Genomic DNA, 21,434 nt, shown 5'->3' with positions numbered 1-21,434 from the left:
CCAATCAGAGTTGCCAGAACTGAGCGGCATGGGCCAGTGGTTTGGCTCAGCTAAGGGGAAGTTTCCCTTGCGTCCGATGTTCTTTTGTTGTCCTTTATCCTAAGAACAAGCAATCTTCCATGCAAAACAAGGGGATTAATGCCTTCCTTTAAGATACAATAGAGAAACATCATGATATGTAAAATAGCACAAGTACAAAAATTCTGAATACAGAAGGAGGGATGTCATGGAATTCTACTCAGTATTGATCCAGAGCAGATTCCAGCGTATAGTTAGCAGAGTAAAAACTTAAACACGTTGCAGGATTCCCCAAAAATAGACCAGAGGCAATTGTATTTCATCCAGCAGAGCTTTACTGCTACTGAAGGCAAATGAACATAAAGGTCACAAATCCACTACATTCAGGATTGGCACTGTCCGTAAGAAATCCAGTTGCAGCAGACTTAACTTAAAAATTCCAATAACTTATAATAAGACTGAACCTTAACACTATATACAGAATGCCACACTAGAAGGAAATACTTTCTGCACTAAGAAATGCAAACTGCCACTCTCTACTTCAAGAATAAAGCCTCCAAGCTTTTAACCCAGCTATAGACTAAACCAATTCCTCCTCCCACCCCCAGCACAAAACCCAAGAAGGAGCACACAAGTCCTGTCCTCGTTCTCTCTGCTTGGACCCCGTCAGCCACATGAATGCAGAAAAACATATCTGCGTCAGGGAGGGTTCAAATCACATTTAATGCTTGAAAAATGAGTGTCTGATTATAGCCCTGGGAAAAAGGAAGAGAGTTTATGTATGCCTTTTGGTGGGGTGGCGGAAGGGACGTGGGAATCTGTAAGCAGGCATCTCCTAGCCTCCCTATTCCAGGTCTGGGCAGAGTCTCACCTCCTTTCCACATTGTCCCAACAATTGCCAGGGGCTGCTGGACTGAGGAGGAATGGGGGGGGGGGGAGTCGCTGCCCCCTTCTCCTGAAGCTTCCCAAGGGCAGGAGGACACTATTGAGTTAGAACAGTGGTTTGCAGAAGGGCATAGTCCAGCGGGGGAAAGCTGGGAAATACTGGGTGAGGAACAGCTAGAAGAGGAAACACCAGGAGGGAGACATCTAGCAGATTCAGTGTCTTTGGACAGCATTCCTGACCCCCCTTCGCCTAGGACTAGACGGGCTCCAAGAGTGATAGAACAGAGAGCGCAGCGGCAACAAGCTCAGGTTACCCGACGTAGGAGTGGCGCAGATTAATGGGGACAGAGCAGGGGAAAACCTTTACTGGGAGCACCGCCATTTCTAGAGAGATATGCATTCCTTTGTCTCTCGCTGTGATTATTAAAGAACTAACTGGTAAGAACGCTCCTTTAGTTTGATCTGCTTATTTACTGGCACCGGGGAAGGGATCTGATTCCCCGAAAGCCTGACAACAATCAGGCTCTATTCACAATCTTGAGGTTTGCAGGGTGAGGCAGGGGGAAGATTGAGGCTGCTTCCATGCATCCAAGTCACTTTGTGGAGAGAAGGCATTTCCCTTGTCCATTTCCTCCGAGGCAGGTAGTGGATGTCTTCCACAGGTAAGTCTGGATGGAGTTGGCCGGAGCCACATCCTCAATGTAGCCAAGCTGACCATCTGAGATGCTGAAAGGCACATTCCAGATACACCTGAGGGACAGAGGAAAGGTCTGGGTCAGGGGTTGGGATGGCGCAGGGCACAGAACCACCCCTATCCCCACCAGGGTTGCCAGGAAAAGGTAGGGGCACCCCTAGAAATATTTTATATATTTTTTTAATAATTTCATTATTTATAACCTACCCATCTGGCTGGGTTGCCCCAGGCTTCCTGGTGAATTTCTGCACTACTGGGAAGTGGGCAGATTGGGCATGCAAGGGGTGCCCTAGTGTAATCCCTGGCATCTCCAGGCAGGGCTGGGAAAGACTCCCTCTTTGAATGCCCTAGAAAGCCAGTGCCAGTCCCCGCAGACAGTTCTGAGCTAGGTGAACCCATGGTCTATGCGCCAGGTGATGAGCCCAGGTGGCAAGGTGGGGGGGCAGGCAGAAAAAAGTACCGTATTTTTCGCTCCATAAACACACTTTTTCCCTCCTAAAAAGTAAGGGGAAATGTCTGTACGTCTTATGGAGTGAATGTGTGGTCGATCGCTGGCTCCCTTTCCGGCCCCAGTCCCTTGCCCAGGCCTCCATTGTTGAATGTTCTGCAGACGGAGGCTGTTTGTTTCCCCAGCGACATGTGACTGGCCAATTAGATTATCTGTCTGGAAACTGTAGAAACGGCTCCCTTTCCTTTCCTAAAGAAGCTGCAGAACTGTGAGTTGAACCCCATAAGAACAGGATTTTTCCCCTTTGCAAAGTAAGCTCAACAACTTTGAGCTGATCCTCAAAAAAGCAGGGGTTTTCCCCTTTGCAAAAGAAGCTGCAAAACTGTGAGCGGATCCCCCCCAAAACGGGGCTTCCCCCCTTTCCTCCTCTAAAAACTAGGTGCGTCTTATGGAGCGAAAAATACGGTATATCTGAGTCCCAACAAGCCAGCAGTCGAAAGGGCGGCAGCTGATGGGGAGATGCAAACTGCCTTGCTTTCAACAAGAGGTAGGGTTGCCAGATCTCCAGGGCGGAACCGAAGCCTTCAAGTTTGTCTGGCCTGTTCTAGAGAGCCAGGATGAAGCTTGAGTCTCCATCTGGGTCAGAGCACCCAATATTTGTTTATCACTATTCAGAAGACTGTGCATGCAGCTTGAAAGCCGCAGCCCAGCAGCAGCTAGCCTCAAGCTGTAGAATGGGTTCCCCGGGTCTCCCGGGTCATAGATTACCGTCGTAGAATTGTAGAGCGGGAAGGGACCACGAAGGTCATCCATCCCAACCCCCTACAATGCAGGAATCCTTAGCCCAACGTGGGGCTCTGCGGGATGTATCATCACTGTAGCAGTCAAATACAACATTTCCTGTTTCCTAGAGTGGACGCACAGGGGAATGTTGCTCCAGACAGGGAGGACTTCCTGCCATACCTATTCTGGAGCCTCCTCCCCCTGTGTAGATGGGCGTGACCCTGGGAGACCCTATAAAAGGGCTAGTCACACAGCCGTCTTCCTCTTTTCGCCTTTTCCCATTTCCTCTTTTGCCATCTTCCTCTCTGCTGGCTCTTAGCCAGCAGCGCAAGGCTCGTCCTTACAGAGGATGGAAGCCACAAGGCAGAAACGTAACTGGAACCACAAGATTAAAGCCTGCCTTCAGGAGACTACTGTGAACTGAATGTAAGTAAACTTTACCATTACAATGGTACCTCGGGTTAAATACTTAATTCGTTCCGGAGGTCCGTACTTAACCTGAAACTGTTCTTAACCTGAAGCACCACTTTAGCTAATGGGGCCTCCCGCTGCCACCGCGCCGCCGGAGCACGATTTCTGTTCTCATCCTGAAGCAAAGTTCTTAACCTGAAGCACTATTTCTGGGTTAGCGGAGTCTTTAACCTGAAGCGTATGTAACTTTTAAAGAAGACTGTCGTGTTGCATTTATTTTTAAGAGGGAAAGAAAGCGGAATTTACCAAGAACAATCCAATCTGGACAAGCCAGACTGCATTGCTCAATTTACATCCTTACCTCTCTCGCCCTGACCTAGCCACTGTGATCCACGCGACGGTCACCTCCAGACTGGATTATTGTAACTTGCTCTACGTGGGGCTGCCCTTGAGACTGACCCAGAAACTCCAGTGGGTGCAGAATGCCGCAGCGAGACTCCTTACCGGGTCCTCGCTGCGGGATCACATTCACCCAGTGCTATACCAGCTGCACTAGCTCCTGGTGGAGTACAGGATCAGGTTTAAGGTGCTGGTTTTAACCTTTAAAGCCCTATACGGCCTAGGACCCTCGTACCTACGGGACCGCCTCTCCTGGTATGTCCCATGAAGGACCTTACGGTCTTCAAACAAAAACATCCTTGAGGTCCCAGGCCACAGGGAGGTTAGGCTGGGCTCAACCAGAGCCAGGGCTTTTTCAGCTGTGGCTCCGATCTGGTGGAACGCTCTGTCACAAGAGACGAGGGTCCTGCGGGACTCGACATCTTTCCGCAGGGCCTGCAAGACAGAGCTGCTCCACCAGGACTTTGGCCAAGGCACAGCCTGACCCCCTCCTTTGGTGATCCTCAAAGAACTCTAGCCCAATGGTTGCCATTAAACTTTAATTTAAACTTTAATTTAAACTGATTTTATAATGAATTGATTTTAGAATGCTGTATTATTTTACTGTTGTTAGCCGCTCTGAGCCCAGCTTCGGCTGGGGAGGGCGGGATATAAATAAAATGTATCATTATCATTATCATTATCATTATCATTATCATTAAATGATTCTAACAAATCCATCAACTTGCTTCTAACAATGTGCAAGGGAATGTGTTCTGCTTCTTGCTCTGAGGAGGGATAATATTTAATCAATATATCCTCGCCTACGTTCCTCAACATACCCACAGTCTCGAACCCAAGACCTTGAGATTATAAATAGAGTCTCATGCTCTACCGACTGAGCAGTTTTGCTGGAACGTGCTGTGTGCTCCAGCCCCGAAGTTCTCCCAGGGCCCGCAAAGACATGCTGACGGCCAAGCAACCTGCTCTTCCTTCCCCAAGGCTGCACACTCACTTGTTAAGCACAACCACCACTGCCACGCCATCTGGGCGTAGGAAGCCCTCGGTCTGTAGTTGGCATTTGCCCAGGGGGCTGTTGCAAGCCAGGAAGACTCGGACGGAGCCTTCCGGGATGAACTTGCTGGGGAGAGAAAAGAGAAATTAGGAGGAGGGTGGCGGGGAAAGAGGATTGATGCTGTGCTCTATACGGCAAACCCGTGCCATCGGTATATCTTCGCATCTGCATAAAAAGGTACATTTGGGGTGCGAGGGGTAGGGGGAGTCAAGGGGGTGGGTGAGGGGTGAAGGGAGGGGGTTGGTCAGGGGTAGGAGAAGGGCCAAGGGGTAGGCAGTAGCGACCAGGAGAGGCAACCCCCAGTATATCTTGTCTTTGAAATACTACTCAGTATTGATCCAGAGCAGAACTCAGATGTACAATTAGCAGAGTAACAACTGAAACACGTTGCAGGATTCCCCCAAAATAGGCCAGAGGCAATTAATATTTCATCCAGCAGAGCTTTACTGCTACTGAAGGCAAATGAGGGTAAAGGTAAAGGGACCCCTGACCGTTAGGTCCAGTCGTGATCGACTCTGGGGTTGTGGTGCTCATCTCGCTTTATTGGCCGAGGGAGCCGGCGTACAGCTTCCGGGTCATGTGGCCAGCATGACTAAGCCTCTTCTGGCGAACCAGAGCAGTGCACGGAAACGCCGTTTACCTTCCCACCGGAGTGGTACCTATTTATCTACTTGCACTTTGACGTGCTTTTGAACTGCTAGGTGGCAGGAGCAGGGACCGAGCAATGGGAGCTCACCCTCTCGCGAGGATTCGAACCGTGACCTTCTGATCGGCGAGTCCTAGGCTCTGTGGTTTAACCCACAGCGCCACCCGCGTCCCTTTGCAAATGAGCATAATGGTCACAAATCCAATACATTCAGGATTGGCACTGTTCATAAGAAATCCAGTTGCAGCAGACTTTAACTTATAATAAGTCTGAACCTTGACACTATAGCATACTATGTACAGAACACCACACTGGAAGGAAAAGAGATGGAAAGTCAAACCTAGGCTCCTTCTGGTCTATTTTTATAGTCAGCATGAGCTTGACAGAAAGAGATAAGAGAACCAGTTTAAGCCATCTGTACTCAGCTTCTCTGAAGGAATAACCCAAACATCAGGAACCGTCTGCTTGTTTCTTTCACACGGAGAAGCTTCCAGAACCCTCTTGAATTAAGCAGAATAGGAAAGGTCTCTACCCATCAGATTAATACTTTCTGCACTACAGAATGCAAACTGACCTTTCTGTCTGTATGAATGTGTGTATTGTTCCATGCTACCCCATTCTCCAAGGGGAGCTCACCCAGGTTTGTGTTTCTTTTTGGGAATGAGGCAGGCTAATATATGGTTTGTTTACATATATATAGTTACCTGAGCCTACAGCGGAGCCATGCACAACATTAACAGCCCAAGATAATTATGACAATTAGCATTTTTAATTAAGCTTTAATTGTCATGATTACAAGAACCAAGATAGCTACGTGAAAAGGTGCATTATGCCGGTGCCGCGGAGCTTCTTTGATTACCCTCAGGGGCATTCTTGGTGGGCAGTTACAGCCAAAGTCACCCTCTGAAGCCTTACCTGAAATGAGCTAAGTGGTAGAACATGGGTTGCTTGTAGAACTCGTCTTTTGCAGCGTTCACGATGATTGGGCTGTCCACAAAGTTGTCAACGAAGTTGGGTCCCCCGCGCATATCCAGGGCCATGTTCCAGTCGATCCAACCCACAACATGGTTGCGGATGTTCTGCAAGGGCTCAAAGGGCATAGGTCAGCCAGGGAGGTGGGAGGGAGGAGGGGGTGGCCCACCAAGGGGAAGGGGCAGGGGGCTCCACAAGAGGTCCCAGGGACCCCATCTCTGGGGAAAGACTTCTGACTGATTCCCCCCCCCAAACCACTTCCATCCAGGGCTGGATCTACACTGACCTGTTTAGCGTTATTTCCCGCTATTATAATTATATTAGATACAGCGGAACCTCGGTTTTCAAGTATTTCAGAAGCTGAATGGCCCAAACCCAGAAGTGATTGCTTCCGTTTTTGAATTTCCGCTGCATGTTTTTCTTTTTTTCCTCAATGGCTTTTGCCAACTGCCCATCGCTCCTCGGTTTTCGAGCGTTTCGGAAGTTGAACGGTCTTCCAGAACGGATTACATTCGAAAACCGAGGTTCCACTGTATGTCGTTCTAAAACATCATAGAGCACACATGTTCATTAAAATGTTTTTTACCTTGGCTTTTCCCCATCAAGGTAAAGATGTAGGATGTCGTATGTCCATCAATGTTGCCAAAACCATTCATTAACCCTCCCTTAACGTTAAAGAAGGGACGCGGGTGGCGCTGTGGGTTAAACCACAGAGCCTAGGGCTTGCCGATCAGAAGGTCAGCGATTCGAATCCCCGCGACGGGGTGAGCTCCCGTTGCTCGGTCCCTGCTCCTGCCCACCTAGCAGTTCGAAAGCACACCAGCACAAGTAGATAAGTAGGTACCGCTCCGGCGGGAAGGTAAACGGCGTTTCTGTGCGCTGCTCTGGTTCGCCAGAAGCGGCTTAGTCATGCTGGCCACATGACCCGGAAGCTGTACGCCGGCTCCCTCGGCCAATAAAGCGAGATGAGCGCTGCAACCCCAGAGTCAGCCATGACTGGACCTAATGGTCAGCGGTCCCTTTACCTTTAATGTTAAAGAACATGAGTGTAGATCCAGCCCTAACCTGCGTGGGCACCGCAGCGCATTCGCTCACCCCCACCCCTCAGATGAAGATTTTCGGAAAGCTCCCTCTTCTCAAGTTGCTGCCACAGTGGGCCCATGGGTAGCAGTACCTTACCTCCAAGATATTCTGGCTATACTTGACGCCCCGGTCCCAGCTCCCGAGGTCCACTCTCACGACATTCGGTGGATAACCGTTACAAGATTCCGTGTAGAGCAGGAAGTAATTGGGGAAGAGGGAGTGTGTGGGATCCAAAGTCAGGCTCGGAAGGGTTGTGGGATCGTAGTACCAGTGGATTCCAATGCCTGCAATGTACCTGGCGGAACTGCTGTTTCCAAGGATCTGCCAAAGGAGGGGGGGGGAGGGCCAAAGCTTTCATTCTTATTTGCACCAGGGACATGTCATTCACCAGGGCTCCGCTGTGAACCAGAGGCAGAGAGATAGAGTGATACAGAAGGGCGTGGGTTTAAAAGGGCCACAGTGCAGATTGGAGCCAGCGGCCGTGCTGGGTGAGAGGAGGGCAGGAGGAAAGGGAAGGAGGGTTGGTCCCCAGCGCTTAGAATCCTGCTCGGTAACGTGCAAGGGAATGAAGAGCTGGCAGTAGCCCCTCTGAACATGTACAGAGTATTTCTGCGACCTTCACTTTCCCCCAGCCAGTAACACCTTGAATTCCTTAGATTAAAATGTGGGTGTGCTGGTCCCAGGGGGTTACCGTGGTCCGAGGCTGAAGTGGGGTCCAAGGCAGGGAGTTGGGCGTGGTAAGGAACTCTGGCAGAAAACAGGACAAGGTGCCGGCAAGAACAGGTAACCAACGATGTTGCTCCTGCAACCTGGGACTGGAGCTGGCTGACTTTTATCTGCCCCGAGGCATAGGGCGGCCCCGGTCCAGAGGTGACTCGCCTCTCCTGGCCTGGAGGCGAGCACTCCTCCTGCGGGAACTTAGTTCCCTCCGTCTCTCTGCCCTGAGCCTCTGCAGCTCAGGAGAAGCTGGAGGGTTACCAGACCCAGAGGCAACCTCCTCTTCCCCTGACGGGGCTCAGAGTGGAGCACCTGCAGGCAATGGGTCCTCCATCACCTCAGGGGCCAGAGCAGACTCAGCTTGTGCCTGCACCTGAGGATCCAGCACAGGTGAGGACCCTTCAGGCTCAGGCCCCAGCCCCGGCTCAGCCAGCCCTGGAGGCAGGGACCCCTGTGCAGGCTGGGATTCCTCAGGTTCAGCCTCTGAATCAGATTCCCAGGCCATCACACCGGGTCACATTGGTGGGGTCAGTTTGGATGGCAAACTGGCTTTTCAGATCGCCATGCGGCCTGCCTGCCCATTGGGATCTGGTGGAGGTGGACGCCAGGGAGCCAAACAGCAGGCAGACCCAGAGCCAATTTTAGGTGGAGTCCACAATTGCAAGGCCACACTCCCACCATGCATTTCAGGCACTATGGCACCGCTTTGATCGAGCGCCGCTTTAATGGGAGATAGTGAACTGGGGACCTACCACTTTGGCCCAGTTGAGGATTTCGGACCTCTGGTCATCATACATGATGAGCAGGACATCTTTGTGGGAGCTGGCGGCCAGTTCAGGGCCCAGGTCTAGGATGATGAAGTCTCGCGCCTCTTCGGCCGTCTGGCGGTTGACGGGGAAATCACCACTGGGCGAGAGGACAGCACTGTTGGGCTCGTTCTGGGGTGTCACCGCCCAGAAGGTGATGTTGTGTCTGGCGTATTCATCCAGGAACCTGGACCCCAACAGATGGAGGAAACAGGGAATGTTAGCCCCTGCGCTCAGTACATGAAAAGGGCCAGAGCTATGCTTTGGGAGGGGGCTGCGAGGGTCTCAGGGATTTTCTACCCCATCCCCAAATGTTCAGCTTTAAATTTAAATTAAAGTTTCTATTCCTTTTGCTTACAAAGAGGCAGTGGAGCAGTTGAGTAATCCTGGACTTTGGGGTTAAAAGTCCTAATGCAGCCCTTCATCCTTTAGAATTTAAAGTTTTGTTGGCAATGGGCATAGAACACCCTCTTTACTGCAGATTATTATTATTATTATTATTAGTTGTTTTTGCTGCTGCTGCTGCTACTGCTGCTACTACTCTGTTCTCCATGAAGGGGTTTCTGGTAAAAGTGTTGGCAGGACCTGTCTGTTGGCAACGGAGGACAAAAGCTCTTAATATGTCTTACATTTAAGTCCCGCATTGCATTAATTCCTATGAATGGAACTGAAGTTGCCTTCAGCTAGGTAAAGGTAAAGGGACCCCTGACCATTAGGTCCAGTCGTGGCCGACTCTGGGGTTGCAGTGCTCATCTCGCTTTATTGGCCAAAGGAGCCGGCGTACAGCTTCCGGGTCATCTGGCCAGCATGACTAAGCCGCTTCTGGAGAACCAGAGCAGCGCACGGAAACGCCGTTTACCTTCCCGCCGGAGCGGTACCTATTTATCTACTTTTACTTGGACGTGCTTTCGAACTGCTAGCTTGGCAGGAGCTGGGACCTAGCAACGGGAGCTCACCCTGTCACGGGGATTCAAACCGCCGACCTTCTGATCAGCAAGTCCTAGGCTCTGTGGCTTAAACCACAGCGTCACCCGCGTCCCATTGCCTTCAGCTACAATGGACCTATTCCCCCTGCTGCTAACGTTACATCTTCCACTTTCCCAGGCACTTTTACAGTGCGGAAGCTGCTGAAATCGGAAATATGTCTATTACTCTGGTTCATTTCTTTTAACCAGATCTTGCTGTGCACTGATGATGGAAATGCACAAGTTGGACTTTTGCAGTGTTATTTACTTTGAAACTAATAGATGATGCCACTAGAGGTCGTGATGTACATTTAAAGTGCAGTTTATTTGTGTATGTTTTTCCACCAGGAGGCAGAATGTTGCACTGTGATCTGACCACTTGAATATTTCACATCAGCTAATATATCCCACCATCAAATATACACCATATAGTGCATATAATAACAACATTTTACAATGTTTTTATATATGCTGTAAGCCACCCAGAGTGGCTGGAGAAACCCAGTCAGATGGGGAGGGTATTATTATTATTATTATTATTATTATTATTATTATTATTATTATTATTATTATTTTAACTAGCCTTTGCCCTAAGTTCCCAGGGTGGGTTACAACGCAATATTAAAAACAGTTTGAAAAAACTTGAAAAAAGTTGGGCCCTAAAAAAAAACAACACTGTATTTTTCGCTCTATAAGACGCACCAGACCACAAGACGCGCCTAGTTTTTGGAGGAGGAAAACAAAAAAATTTATATTCTGAATCTCAGAAGCCAGAACAGCAAGAGGGATCGCTGCGCAGCGAAAGCAGCGATCCCTCTTGCTGTTCTGGCTTCTGTGATAGCTGCGCAGCCTGCATTCGCTCCATAAGACGCACACACATTTCCCCTTACTTTTTAGGAGGGAAAAAGTGAGTCTTATAGAGCAAAAAATACGGTATACAGCTCAGGTATCAAAAGCCAGGGCAAAGAGACGCGTCTTCGGCATTTGACAGAAGCTGCATAATGAAGGTGCCAGTTGGATCTCTGTGGGCAGGAACTTCCACAATTTAGGGGCTGCCACAGAGAAGGCCCTCTCCCAGGCTGCCACCTGCAAGGGTTGACATATTCCCAACAGTAAAAATCCGGCACTCTTTTTTTGGCAAAGTTGTTGAGCTATTTGAAACGAAAATCGCCTCCCACAGCACTGCCTCTGACTGTGTTTGTTCAGGGCTTTAAACTGTGCGAATGGTGCATCCAAAATACTACGCAAAGGGTTAATTCTGTAGCATTAGGATGTCTCACCACAGAAGGCAGTTTTTTCAGTTAGCTCAGCTATCAACCGCTGAGTGAGTTTTAACTGCGAGAGCAGCAGGCGTGCGGTTTGCATGCGGCCATGTGCCTCAGAGTCAGTCTGCAAATATTAGCCAGTCTCAGATACGAATTCAAGTAAACATGTTTCAGAGACACAAGTTATTATCTACCTGCCTTGTACATTCAATCTGACAAGGACAAGTATGCCGAGTCAAAGCCGTGTGTTCTTTTAAACTCTAAACCAGTGGTTCCCAACCTTTTTTTTTTTTTTTTTTTTTTGGCCATGCCCCACCTAAGCAGATGTCAAGGAAATAAACAACTATCTAACCTTTATAAGGTATCTGAAGTCAGCCCAGTTTAGGGAAGTTTTTAATGTTTGATGTTTTATTGTGTTTTTAATATCCTGTTGGGAGCCACCCAGAGAGGCTGGGAAAACCTAGCTAGATGAGTGGGGAATTATTAATAATAATAATAATAATAATAATAATAATAATAATAATAATAATAATAATATCTTGACACACACACACCCGTGACATATAATTTTTATTATTAAAAAAGTGAACTATTCATGTGGAAGAAGCCTAAAACGCCATTCACTGTTAATAACTCATTCTCAAATTGCCCCCTCCCCAAATCAAATTGCCCTCCTGTGGGGCTCTAAGCCAAGTACCTCGCACAGCCTTTTCCCCGAGAGAAAAAACAGTACGACTAAACAGGGTCAAACGAATTCCACACAACTCTGTAAAGTAGAATTACCACATAAACAACAGCATGAGATGCTCAAATTGCAATAAGCCAGCCTTGTTATTCCGGGGGGACCTCTCCTCCTGCTGAGTGGAGCATTTGCCCTCCCCCCCCCCAAGTTCTTGTTGGGGTAATTTTGGATTGCATGTGAAATTGCATTAACCGCTTGGCCTGCGTCTCGGGTTCCCCCACATCTCAATTCGGGGTCAGGGCGCCAGCAGCGTTGGGCTGTTTGAGGCAGCTCCAAGCCACGGGTCTCTGTGGAACGACTCATCCCATCCTCCCTTTCTCCAAAGAACGTGTGTGCGCATGTGCGCTGGCGGACCAACGGGTGTTACCTGACGAAGTAGCGGGCCCACGTTTTGTGGTACATGTCTCCGGCTTTCCCCTTCAGCTTCGATTTGCCCTCCACCTTGCCGTTGACTCTCATCCAAGCTGGGCTAGACCATGGACTGGCAATAAGGGAGAGGGGTCGCTTAGATAAGGCCAGGATGCGTTGAAGGAGAGGGATCTACGGGGAGAGGTGATGGGGATCCAGTGAGCAGATCCAGGAGCATCCCAGAGATATTGAAGCAAGAAAAGGGGGGCTACCCTTATGCTATTCATATACAGTGGTGCCCCGCAAGACGAATGCCTCGCAAGACGGAAAACTCGCTAGACGAAAGAGTTTTCCGTTTTGGAGGTGCTTCCCAAAACGAATTTCCTATGGGCTTGCTTCGCAAGACGACAATGTCTTGCAAGTTCCTGCTGGGTTTTTTTCCTCCCCCCCCCTTTTTCTAAGCTGCTAAACCGCTTATCAGCTGATCCGATCAGCAGATAAGCCGCTAAAAGCCGCTAAAAGCCACTAATAGCGCTAATAGCGCTAATCCGCTAATCCTTCAATGGGCTTGCTTCGCAAGACGAAAAAACCGCTAGACGAAGAGAATCACAGAACGGATTCTTTTCGTCTTGCAAGGCACCACTGTAATCAGTTATCAGTAATCAATATATTCATATATGCCCACACATAACAGGGCTTACAGTGATTTTATAATCCATTTGAATCAAGAAAAGCTTTTGCCTAAGCTAACTGCAAGCTGCTTGGAACCGCAAGTCCAGAACCGACCTTTTACCTAGAAACATCCTTGCACCCTAGAGGACAGGGGAAGCCATGAATCAGAAGACACTGGTACGAACTCCCCCTCAAATCCAGGCTAAAATAGCCCACGAAACAGGAAGGGCCAAACCACAAAAACTCCCTACATGAGGCAGAATGCATAGGGGGAGATAAGGCCAGGGGATTCCCTCCCTGAGTCTCATTTCCCTGTACTGTCAGAACTAGGGAAAAGGCAGTGGCGTAGCGTGGGGGGTGCAGGGGCGCCGGCCGCACCGGGCGCAACATCTGGGGGGGGGGCGCTCGCACTTGCAGCTCTCTGCCCCTACCTGGCTCACTCTCTCTCTCTCACTGCAGTGCTGGCTGTGCGAATCCGATCCGAGCCGCTGGGTCGCCGCCCACTGTGGAGGGGGGGTGCCAGGCATGCGGTGCGGGGGAGGGACAGTGCAGCGGCCGCCCAGCGCAGCGCTGAGCGCGGGAGAGAACCACACCAGACCAGCCCAGGCAGCAGCAAGAAGAAGCTGGCAGCGGTGGCAGGTTAGGGGTTAGGGGGCGCAAATTACTTGCCTTGCCCCGGGTGCTGACAACCCACGCTACGCCGCTGGGAAAAGGTCAGACTGTTCATCATTGTGCAGACAATGGAAAGCAGAAGTTGGGAGTGAACTCTGTGCACGGCCAGGGGCATGGCAAGAAGCGCTAATTGGTTATTTTTCGCTGGCGTGCGTGACTGTCTCATGATTGTCTCATGATCTGTGATTTGCTCAGGTATATAACCTCAGGATTTGTATGCTTCGGGGTCCCAGTCTTTTGGACTGGGTCCATTATTGCTCAGCAATAAACCCTCACCTTCTTTTTCTCCAAAGCTGTGTCTGTCTGGTCCTTGTTCCGCCCTAAGCGGGTACCACTATATTTTCACGTGCTTCAATATTAGGGCCCATACCTGAGGCCTAGGGGGCCAGCCCCAGGGACGTCATCGAGCGGGGCAGGTTAAGCACGGAGCACAGTCCCTGGGGGCATGGCATTCAAATTTAAAACACAGTGTCTAAACCAGGCTTCCTCCGCCTCGGCCCTCCAGATGTTTTGAGACTACAGTTCCCATCATCCCTGACCACTGGTCCTGCTAGCTAGGGATCATGGGAGTTGTAGGCCAAAAACATCTGGAGGGCCGAGGTTGAGGAAGCCTGGTCTAAACAAACGAGGAATTTACATTGCTGGATGGAAATGGAGGCAAACCTTTGCTAAAGGTCCAGCGAAGGGAGGGGATCCTTACTTCTTAACCTGCATAGGGAGTCCGGGTGGAGATTGTGCTCTCATCCACCTGGGGGGTGGGGGTGAGGAGGAAAATCCCTATAGACTTCCAAGTTGGGTTTGGGGGTCTGGCGACATCCACAGCCCCACAAAAAGTCACCCCATTGGCCAGGCTCTCCTCTCCTGAGTAGCCTCTGGAGGAATTGCATAAGCCTCTGGGGACTGAGGGGATTTGTAGTTTTAGGGTGTGTGTAGGGATGGAGGCAAAACCCAGTTTGGTTTTTGTCTTCCAGCGCAACACGCACCAATTCGCATGGGCTGAGGCAGAGAAATATCTGTCGGAACGGGCACTTCTCTGAAATTTGCAATAAACCAAATAACGTTTATCAAAACGTGTCTATTGGGGGAAATGTTGGGGTGGGAAATGCATATTGTATACATATGTATATACAGTGGACACTCGGGTTGCGAACATGATCTGTGCGGGATGCATGTTCGCAACCCGTACCGTTCGCAACCAGCGTCTGCACATGTGTGGATTGCGAGTTAGCGCTTCTGCACATGTGCAAAGCATGATTTAGCGCTTCTGCATATGTGCGACCACCAAAAACTAGAAGTACAGTTCCTGTACTTCCGGGTTTTTGGTGGTCCGGGTTTTGGTGGTCCATTCCGGAAATCCGTTTGACTTCCAAAACATTCGGAAGCCGCGGAAGCCAAATCAGGCGTTCGGCTTCCAAAAGAGCATTCGCAAACCGAAACGCTCACTTCCAGGTGTGCGGCGTCCGGGAGCCAAAAACGTTCAACTCGCAAGGCGTTCAGGATCCAAGGTACAACTGTACTTTAGGGGGGAAGTGCATCTTAAAACACTGGTGAATTTTCATGAACTGTCCTGTGGCTGTTCCACAAAGCTACATTTCAGTTTTTAAAACAGAATTTCTCGTTGCAACTTTAGCTCTTTGTTGTTGTAAAACAAGCCTGAACTGCCCTGAACTGCAGTTTTGTTAAGGGTGCTGAGAGTCCTTAGAGAGTCCCCTGGAGAAAGGAGTCTGCTATTGGTATCTGGGAGAACCACAGGAGGGGAACAGAGGCCTCCTCTTTCAAGCCAACTCCACTCACTTTGAGCTTGGTGTCCTCCTGCACTAGGCTGAAACATTTCAGCTCAAAGTCGTCGGGGCAGTCGTCGTCGTAAGAGTACGGGCGAGTGGAGAAGTCCGAACAGCCAATGGGCAAGCGCAAAAGGTTGTATTCGATGCCTGGCAGCATGGGGAGGGAAACAGGGGACTTTAAGTGAATCGATTTATGGATTAAATAAATACAAAATACAAACCTCTGGATTTGCTTACCATCTTTGGAGAAGTAGGACCGGAGGAGGTGCTCTTGGGCTGTTGGAGACAACTGCAGGATATTAATTGAGGATGAGTCTGTGTGGGACCCACCGAAGCCTTTAATACACTGGTAGTGAACGCAGGGATTGTAGGAATACAGGAGCCCTTCAGAGGAGGTAGAGATGGAGGACGTGAGTTAGGTCTGGGAGAAGAAGAGGTTACTAGAGCTGCTCATAGCCTCCTTCCCAATCTCAGCCCCCAATTGCCTCTAACCCAGCCCAGAATTACCCCGAGTCCATTGCGGTGGGGTGGGGTAAGAAGGAGTTGCTACTTCTTCTTCCTCCGCCCTGACTGAGAGCAGGAGGGTTGACTCCCAGAGCCGTCTTTACCCGGGGGTGCAAGGGGTGCGGGGCACCTGGGCACCGAATTCTGGGGGGTGCCCAGCAGCAGCAGTGGGGTCAGCTGCACCTTTGACACAACTGATCTCACGCTGCTGAGATCAGTCGTGCCAAGGGTGCCGCTGACCCCGAGTGAAACATTGCAAATTGTGTTTTAATTTCATCACTTACAGTTCAAATTCGTTTAGAGAATTCGTTATAAAAAAAATGTTTATTTTCGCTAATGGTCAGCATTTTCTTTGACTAACTACTTAGTACTTAGGGCTCTACTTCACATGCGTTTCAGCAATCGATTTTAGTTTTCAATTTCCGCAAAAAAGCACCTAGAGCGCACACACACTATGAATTCCGCAAGCTGCATTTTGCGACAAATGCTAAGCGAGAAACACATTTTGGAGTAATTAGAAATTCATGGGGGCTAAACTAAATTTGGGGGTGCTGGGCAGATCTCTGCACCCCGGCGGCGCTTATGCTAAAGATGGCTCTCTTGACTCCTGCCAGGTTTTGTTTCGCCAGCATGTTAGGGATCGACATAGGAGGCCCGCCCTGACGCAGGTATTCTGGGATCAACGTGGAATCAATCCTCCTTGCCCCGCAAATTGGCCTGATGTGGTTCAGGATTTGGCCAAATGTGGTACGCTGTCCTTTGCTGTGTTATAAAAATTCTAAAACGTCACAAATAAAATCAATGTTCCTAAGTGCACAAGGTAAACGCGCAAACTTATGTTCATAAACTGCATGTCTGAGGTATTGCAGGAGAGCAATCCCAAAGCCGGGACGAAGGTGGCGCTGTGGGTTAAACCACAGAGCCTAGGACTTACCAATTAGAAGGTCGGCGGTTCGAATCCCCCGACGGGGTGAGCTCCCGTTACTCGGTCCCAGCTCCTGCCAACCTAGCAGTTCGAAAGCACGTCAAAGTGCAAGTAGATAATTAGGTACCACTGCAGCAGGAAGGTAAACGGCGTTTCCATGTGCTGCTCTGGTTCGCCAGAAGCGGCTTAGTCATGCTGGCCACATGTACGCCGGCTCCCTCGGCCAATAAAGCGAGATGAGCGCCGTAACCCCAGAGTCGGTCACGACTGGACCTAATGGTCAGGGGTCCCTTTACCCTTTAATCCCAAAGCCATCTTGGCTCTCTTAAAAAATGACCCAGGATTATTTCCTCTGCAGTAGAAGGAAAAACATTTCCCAATGGTTCTTTTCACTTGCAATATCCTTCCAAGTTCCTGAGCGTGGATGGACTTCTCGCATGAATAGAGGAGCTCTGAGACAATTCAAGAACTAAGCCGTATTTACCATTTCAAAAGAATGGCCCAAACTGGCCAGGATGGGACAGTCAGCAAGAATTATCACTTATCTTGACAAACAGGACACAAGCCACACTCTCTTTATTGTAGACGTGCTTGTAGGTGGTTTTTGGCTAAGGGGCTGGGCAATTTCTGAAGCCCTTAAAAATGGTCACACATCTTTGTTCTGGGTCCCCTCACCCTCTTGCAAGGTGGGGACGGCTCTGTTGCAACAGAAAAATAAACATCTTCCTTGCTTTGACTGGTTCCTGCCTCCACTCATTCTCCTCTGACCAATAATGAACTTAAAGAGTTCGGCTGTCAAAGCCAACACCAAATTCTTCTTATATCGATCTATATTTATTGAGAGCGTTTGTACCCTGCTCTAAAAAAAGGCTTAAAGGTAAAGGTAAAGGGACCCCTGACCATTAGGTCCAGTCGTGACCGACTCTGGGGTTGTGTTGCTCATCTCGCTTTACTGGCCGAGGGAGCCGGCGTACAGCTTCCGGGTCTTGGGGCCAGCATGACTAAGCCGCTTCTGGCGAACCAGAGCAGCACACGGAAATGCTATTTACCTTCCCGCCAGAGCGGTACCTATTTATCTACTTGCACTGGTGTCCTTTCAAGCTGCTAGGTTGGCAGGAGCAGGGACCGAGCAATGGGAGCTCACCCCATCGCAGGGATTCAAACCGCGGACGTTTTGATCAGCAAGCCTTAGGCTCTGTGGTTTAACCCACAGTGCCACCCGCGTCCCTATGCATGAAGAAATTACAGTAAGTGCAATTTAAATAAAAGCATGCAAGAAATTAAAGCATTGCAGTCCTTGTCTGCAGTCATACAGTCTAAGAAAACATGACATGCAAGGGGGGTGGGACCACAAGGGAAGAAAGTAGGGAATTAAATCGGGCACCAGTTATTAGGCAGTTATAATGACCAGCTGGCACAGCTCAGGGACAAGAAGTACCTGATGGAGCTGGGCTAATAATAATAATAATAATAATAATAATAATAATAATAATAATAATAATAATTTATTATTTATACCCCGCCCATCTGGCTGGGCTTCCCCAGCCACTCTGGGCGGCTTCCAAAAGAATATTAAAATACTGTGATACATCAAACATTAAAAGCTTCCCTTAACCGGGCTGCCTTCAGATGTCTTCTAAAAGTCTGGTAGTTGGTGTTCTCTTTGACATCTGGTGGGAGGGCGTTCCACAGGGAGGGCGCCACTACCGAGAAGGCCCTCTGCCTGGTTCCTTGTAACTTTTGGGATAGCTGATGAGCCTCACTTCCCATTTCTCTCGCTGAGGCATTCTGGTGGCACAGCTACTCCCAGGCAACAGCGGAGGAAGAGAAAGCCTGATGGAGTGGCATGTTTCTTCCTCCAACCCACCTGTTTAGAGAAGGCCCTCCTTACCTGAGCGTTTCCTGTTTGCCAAAAGCTTCCCTTTGCTTCGCTCCAGGCGCTTGCCAGCCTTGCTGGTCAGGTACTTGACGAAGGTGCCCTCGGGCGGGAGGGAGAGGGGGCCCATCATGTCGCAGTAAGTTGCGTTGCAGACGCACACCATGGCACCAGGGCCGACATGCTTGGGCGCGCAAGGGGAGCTCGCTAGGTGAGAGATGGAAAAGACACAAAGCTGAGCAGCAGGAGGAAAATGGCTCCTTTCAGAGGGGGTGCTCTGCACATGCTCTGAGGTGGCCTTCCCTAACATATTTGTTGTTGTTGTTGTTGTTGTTGTTGTTGTTGTTGTTGTTGTTGTTGTTGTTCTTCAAATTTAACAACCAGTAACTGTTTTCAGACCCTCCAAGTGTCCCTATTTTCCAGGGACAGACCTGTATGTACAGAAGCCGTCCATTTCTGTTTTGATCCCGGAATGTCCCCCTTTTCCTTAGGTAAAGGGACCCCTGACCATTAGGTCCAGTCGCAGACGACTCTGGGGTTGCGGCGCTCATCTCGCTTTATTGGCCAAGGGAGCCGGCGTACAGCTTCCGGGTCATGTGGCCAGCATGACTAAGCCGCTTCTGGCGAACCAGAGCAGGGCACGGAAACGCCGTTTACCTTCCCGCCAGAGCGGTACCTATTTATCTACTTGCACTTTGACGTGCTTTTGAACTGCTAGGTTGGCAGGAGCAAGGACCGAGCAACGGGAGCTCACCCCGTCATGGGGATTCAAATCACCGACCTTCTGATCGGCAGGCCCTAGGCTCTGTGGTTTAACCCACAGGGCCACCCGTGTCCCCTTGGACGTCCCTATTTTCATCGGAAAAAGGTTATGTGTTTAGCCAGGGCATTTGCTGACTGAAGGGTAGTGTTCCAGGCAACTCAAGATACCTGGATGGAAGACTGCTTTTAGCCGTAACTGCTTTTAGAATGTTTGTATTTTATTTTATTTTATTTTAACATAAATTGCTTTTGGAATGTTTTAACTGTTTTAAGATGCTTCTGTTGTGTTTGTGCTTTTAAATTGTGCCCTGGGCTCCCTTGGGGAGGAAAGGCGAGGTATTATTTCAACAAATTACAAAATAATAATTGCGGTTTCTCTTTTTTCCAATCTTAAGTTCAGCTCACCACATCTGGGTTTGGGAAGGGTGCAGTTAATCATAAATTAGTTAATTGCTATTGCAGTTAATTGCTATAACTGCTGTAGGGACGCCCACAGATCCCTCAACATTAGTATAAAAACAAAAAAAAGGAGAAATTCTGGTTGTACACACTGGAAACATTAACACTACAAGGCCTCAACCTTGAGGACAGCACCAGTGTCCCTTAGCTTGCACCCCCTCCAACATTTCTCCGATGAAAATAGGGACATCCTTCAAAAATGACAAGCGTAACAGTCTGGGATCAAATCAGAAACTGGGACTTCTGTAATTCCAGGACTGTCCCTGGGAAATCAAGACACTTGGAGGGTCTGTTATTTCCTGAATTGACGTTAATACAGGCGGAAAGGCAGGATGCTATTGTTAATAATAATGATAATATAATAATAGAAAAGTTGAAAGGGACCATGAGGGTCAGCTATTCCAACCCCCTGTTGGAATCTCTTGCCCAAGGTGGGCTCGAACCCACGACTTTGAGATTAAGAGCCCCATGCTCTGCCAACTGAGCTCTCTCCCTCTGCCCTAGAGATGAGCAGATTATTATTATTATTAATAATAATAATAATAAAATTTATTATTTATACTCCGCCCATCTGGCTGAGTTTCCCCAGCCACTCTGGGCGGCTCCCAATCGAGTGTTAAAAACAATACAGCATTAAATATTAAAAACTTCCCTAAACAGGGCTGCCTTCAGATGTCTTTTAAAGAGAAGATATCTGCTTATTTCCTTCACATCTGAAGGGAGGGCGTTCCACAGGGCGGGCGCCACTACCGAGAAGGCCCTCTGTCTGGTTCCCTGTAACCTCACTTCTCGCAATGAGGGAACCACCAGAAGGCCCTCAGTGCTGGAACTCTATGTACATTTAATAATAATAATAATAATAATAATAATAATAATAATAATAATAATAATAATTTATACCCCGCCCATCTGGCTGGGCTTCCCCAGCCACTCTGGGCGGTTTCCAACAAAACATTAAAATACAATAACCGATTAAACATTAAAAGCTTCCCTAAACAGGGCTGCCTTCAGATGTCTTCTAAAAGTTTGGTAGTTCTTTTTCTCTTTGCCATCTGGTGGGAGGGCGTTCCACAGGGCGGGTGCCACTACTGAGAAGGCCCTCTGCCTGGTTCCCTGTAACTTGGGGCTCTTTGGGGCTCTTTGTTGGCACTGTTCAAACTGGATCAAGCCAAGGGGCCCCATCTAATCCAGAACCCTCTTCTCACAGGGCCCAACCTTATGCCTTCATGGGAAGACTGCTAGTCAGGCCAGGGTGCAAGGGCATGGAATGGGGGTGACTGCTTCCCCAGCCTGACTCTTCCAGAGAAGAAGAAGGCAGCTCAAAATTACAACAGGGGTTTGAGTGAAGCTCACAGCTCAGAGGACGATGAGGGGGAAAGTTGGGAAATAATGGGAGAGGAGGAGGAGGATGAGCAGGCAGAACCAGAGCAGCTGGCTGACACGTTATCACTAGAAAGCATTCCAGACCCACCATCTCCCAGAACCCGGCGAGCCTTAAAAGTAGGAGAGCAAAGGGCTCAGAAGCAAAGGGGCCTCAGCGCCAT

General features: G+C 49.2%; 1 protein-coding gene across 6 annotated transcripts in view; it reads right to left on the bottom strand.

Annotated features, from left to right (window-relative positions):
* Positions 1-522: 522 nt before the first annotated feature.
* LOC308575118 (lysosomal acid glucosylceramidase-like) overlaps positions 523-21,434 on the bottom strand; it is a 43,970-nt gene continuing 23,058 nt past the window's right edge. For all 6 annotated transcript variants that reach the window (XM_081173627.1, XM_081173631.1, XM_081173630.1 and 3 more), the window contains exons 3-11: positions 18,685-18,876; positions 15,602-15,748; positions 15,375-15,511; positions 12,256-12,428; positions 8,863-9,103; positions 7,490-7,714; positions 6,254-6,417; positions 4,633-4,758; positions 523-1,653 (exon numbers count right to left, since the gene is read on the bottom strand). In XM_081173627.1, the coding sequence (XP_081029753.1) occupies positions 1,497-1,653; positions 4,633-4,758; positions 6,254-6,417; positions 7,490-7,714; positions 8,863-9,103; positions 12,256-12,428; positions 15,375-15,511; positions 15,602-15,748; positions 18,685-18,876 (1,562 nt within the window). In that variant the 3' untranslated portion in view covers positions 523-1,496. The remainder of the gene's footprint in view (positions 1,654-4,632; positions 4,759-6,253; positions 6,418-7,489; positions 7,715-8,862; positions 9,104-12,255; positions 12,429-15,374; positions 15,512-15,601; positions 15,749-18,684; positions 18,877-21,434) is intronic.

The sequence above is a fragment of the Podarcis bocagei genome (assembly GCF_964188305.1).
Source record: "Podarcis bocagei genome assembly, chromosome: 16".
NCBI lineage: Eukaryota > Metazoa > Chordata > Lepidosauria > Squamata > Lacertidae > Podarcis > Podarcis bocagei.
This window is presented reverse-complemented; position numbering and strand designations above follow the sequence as displayed.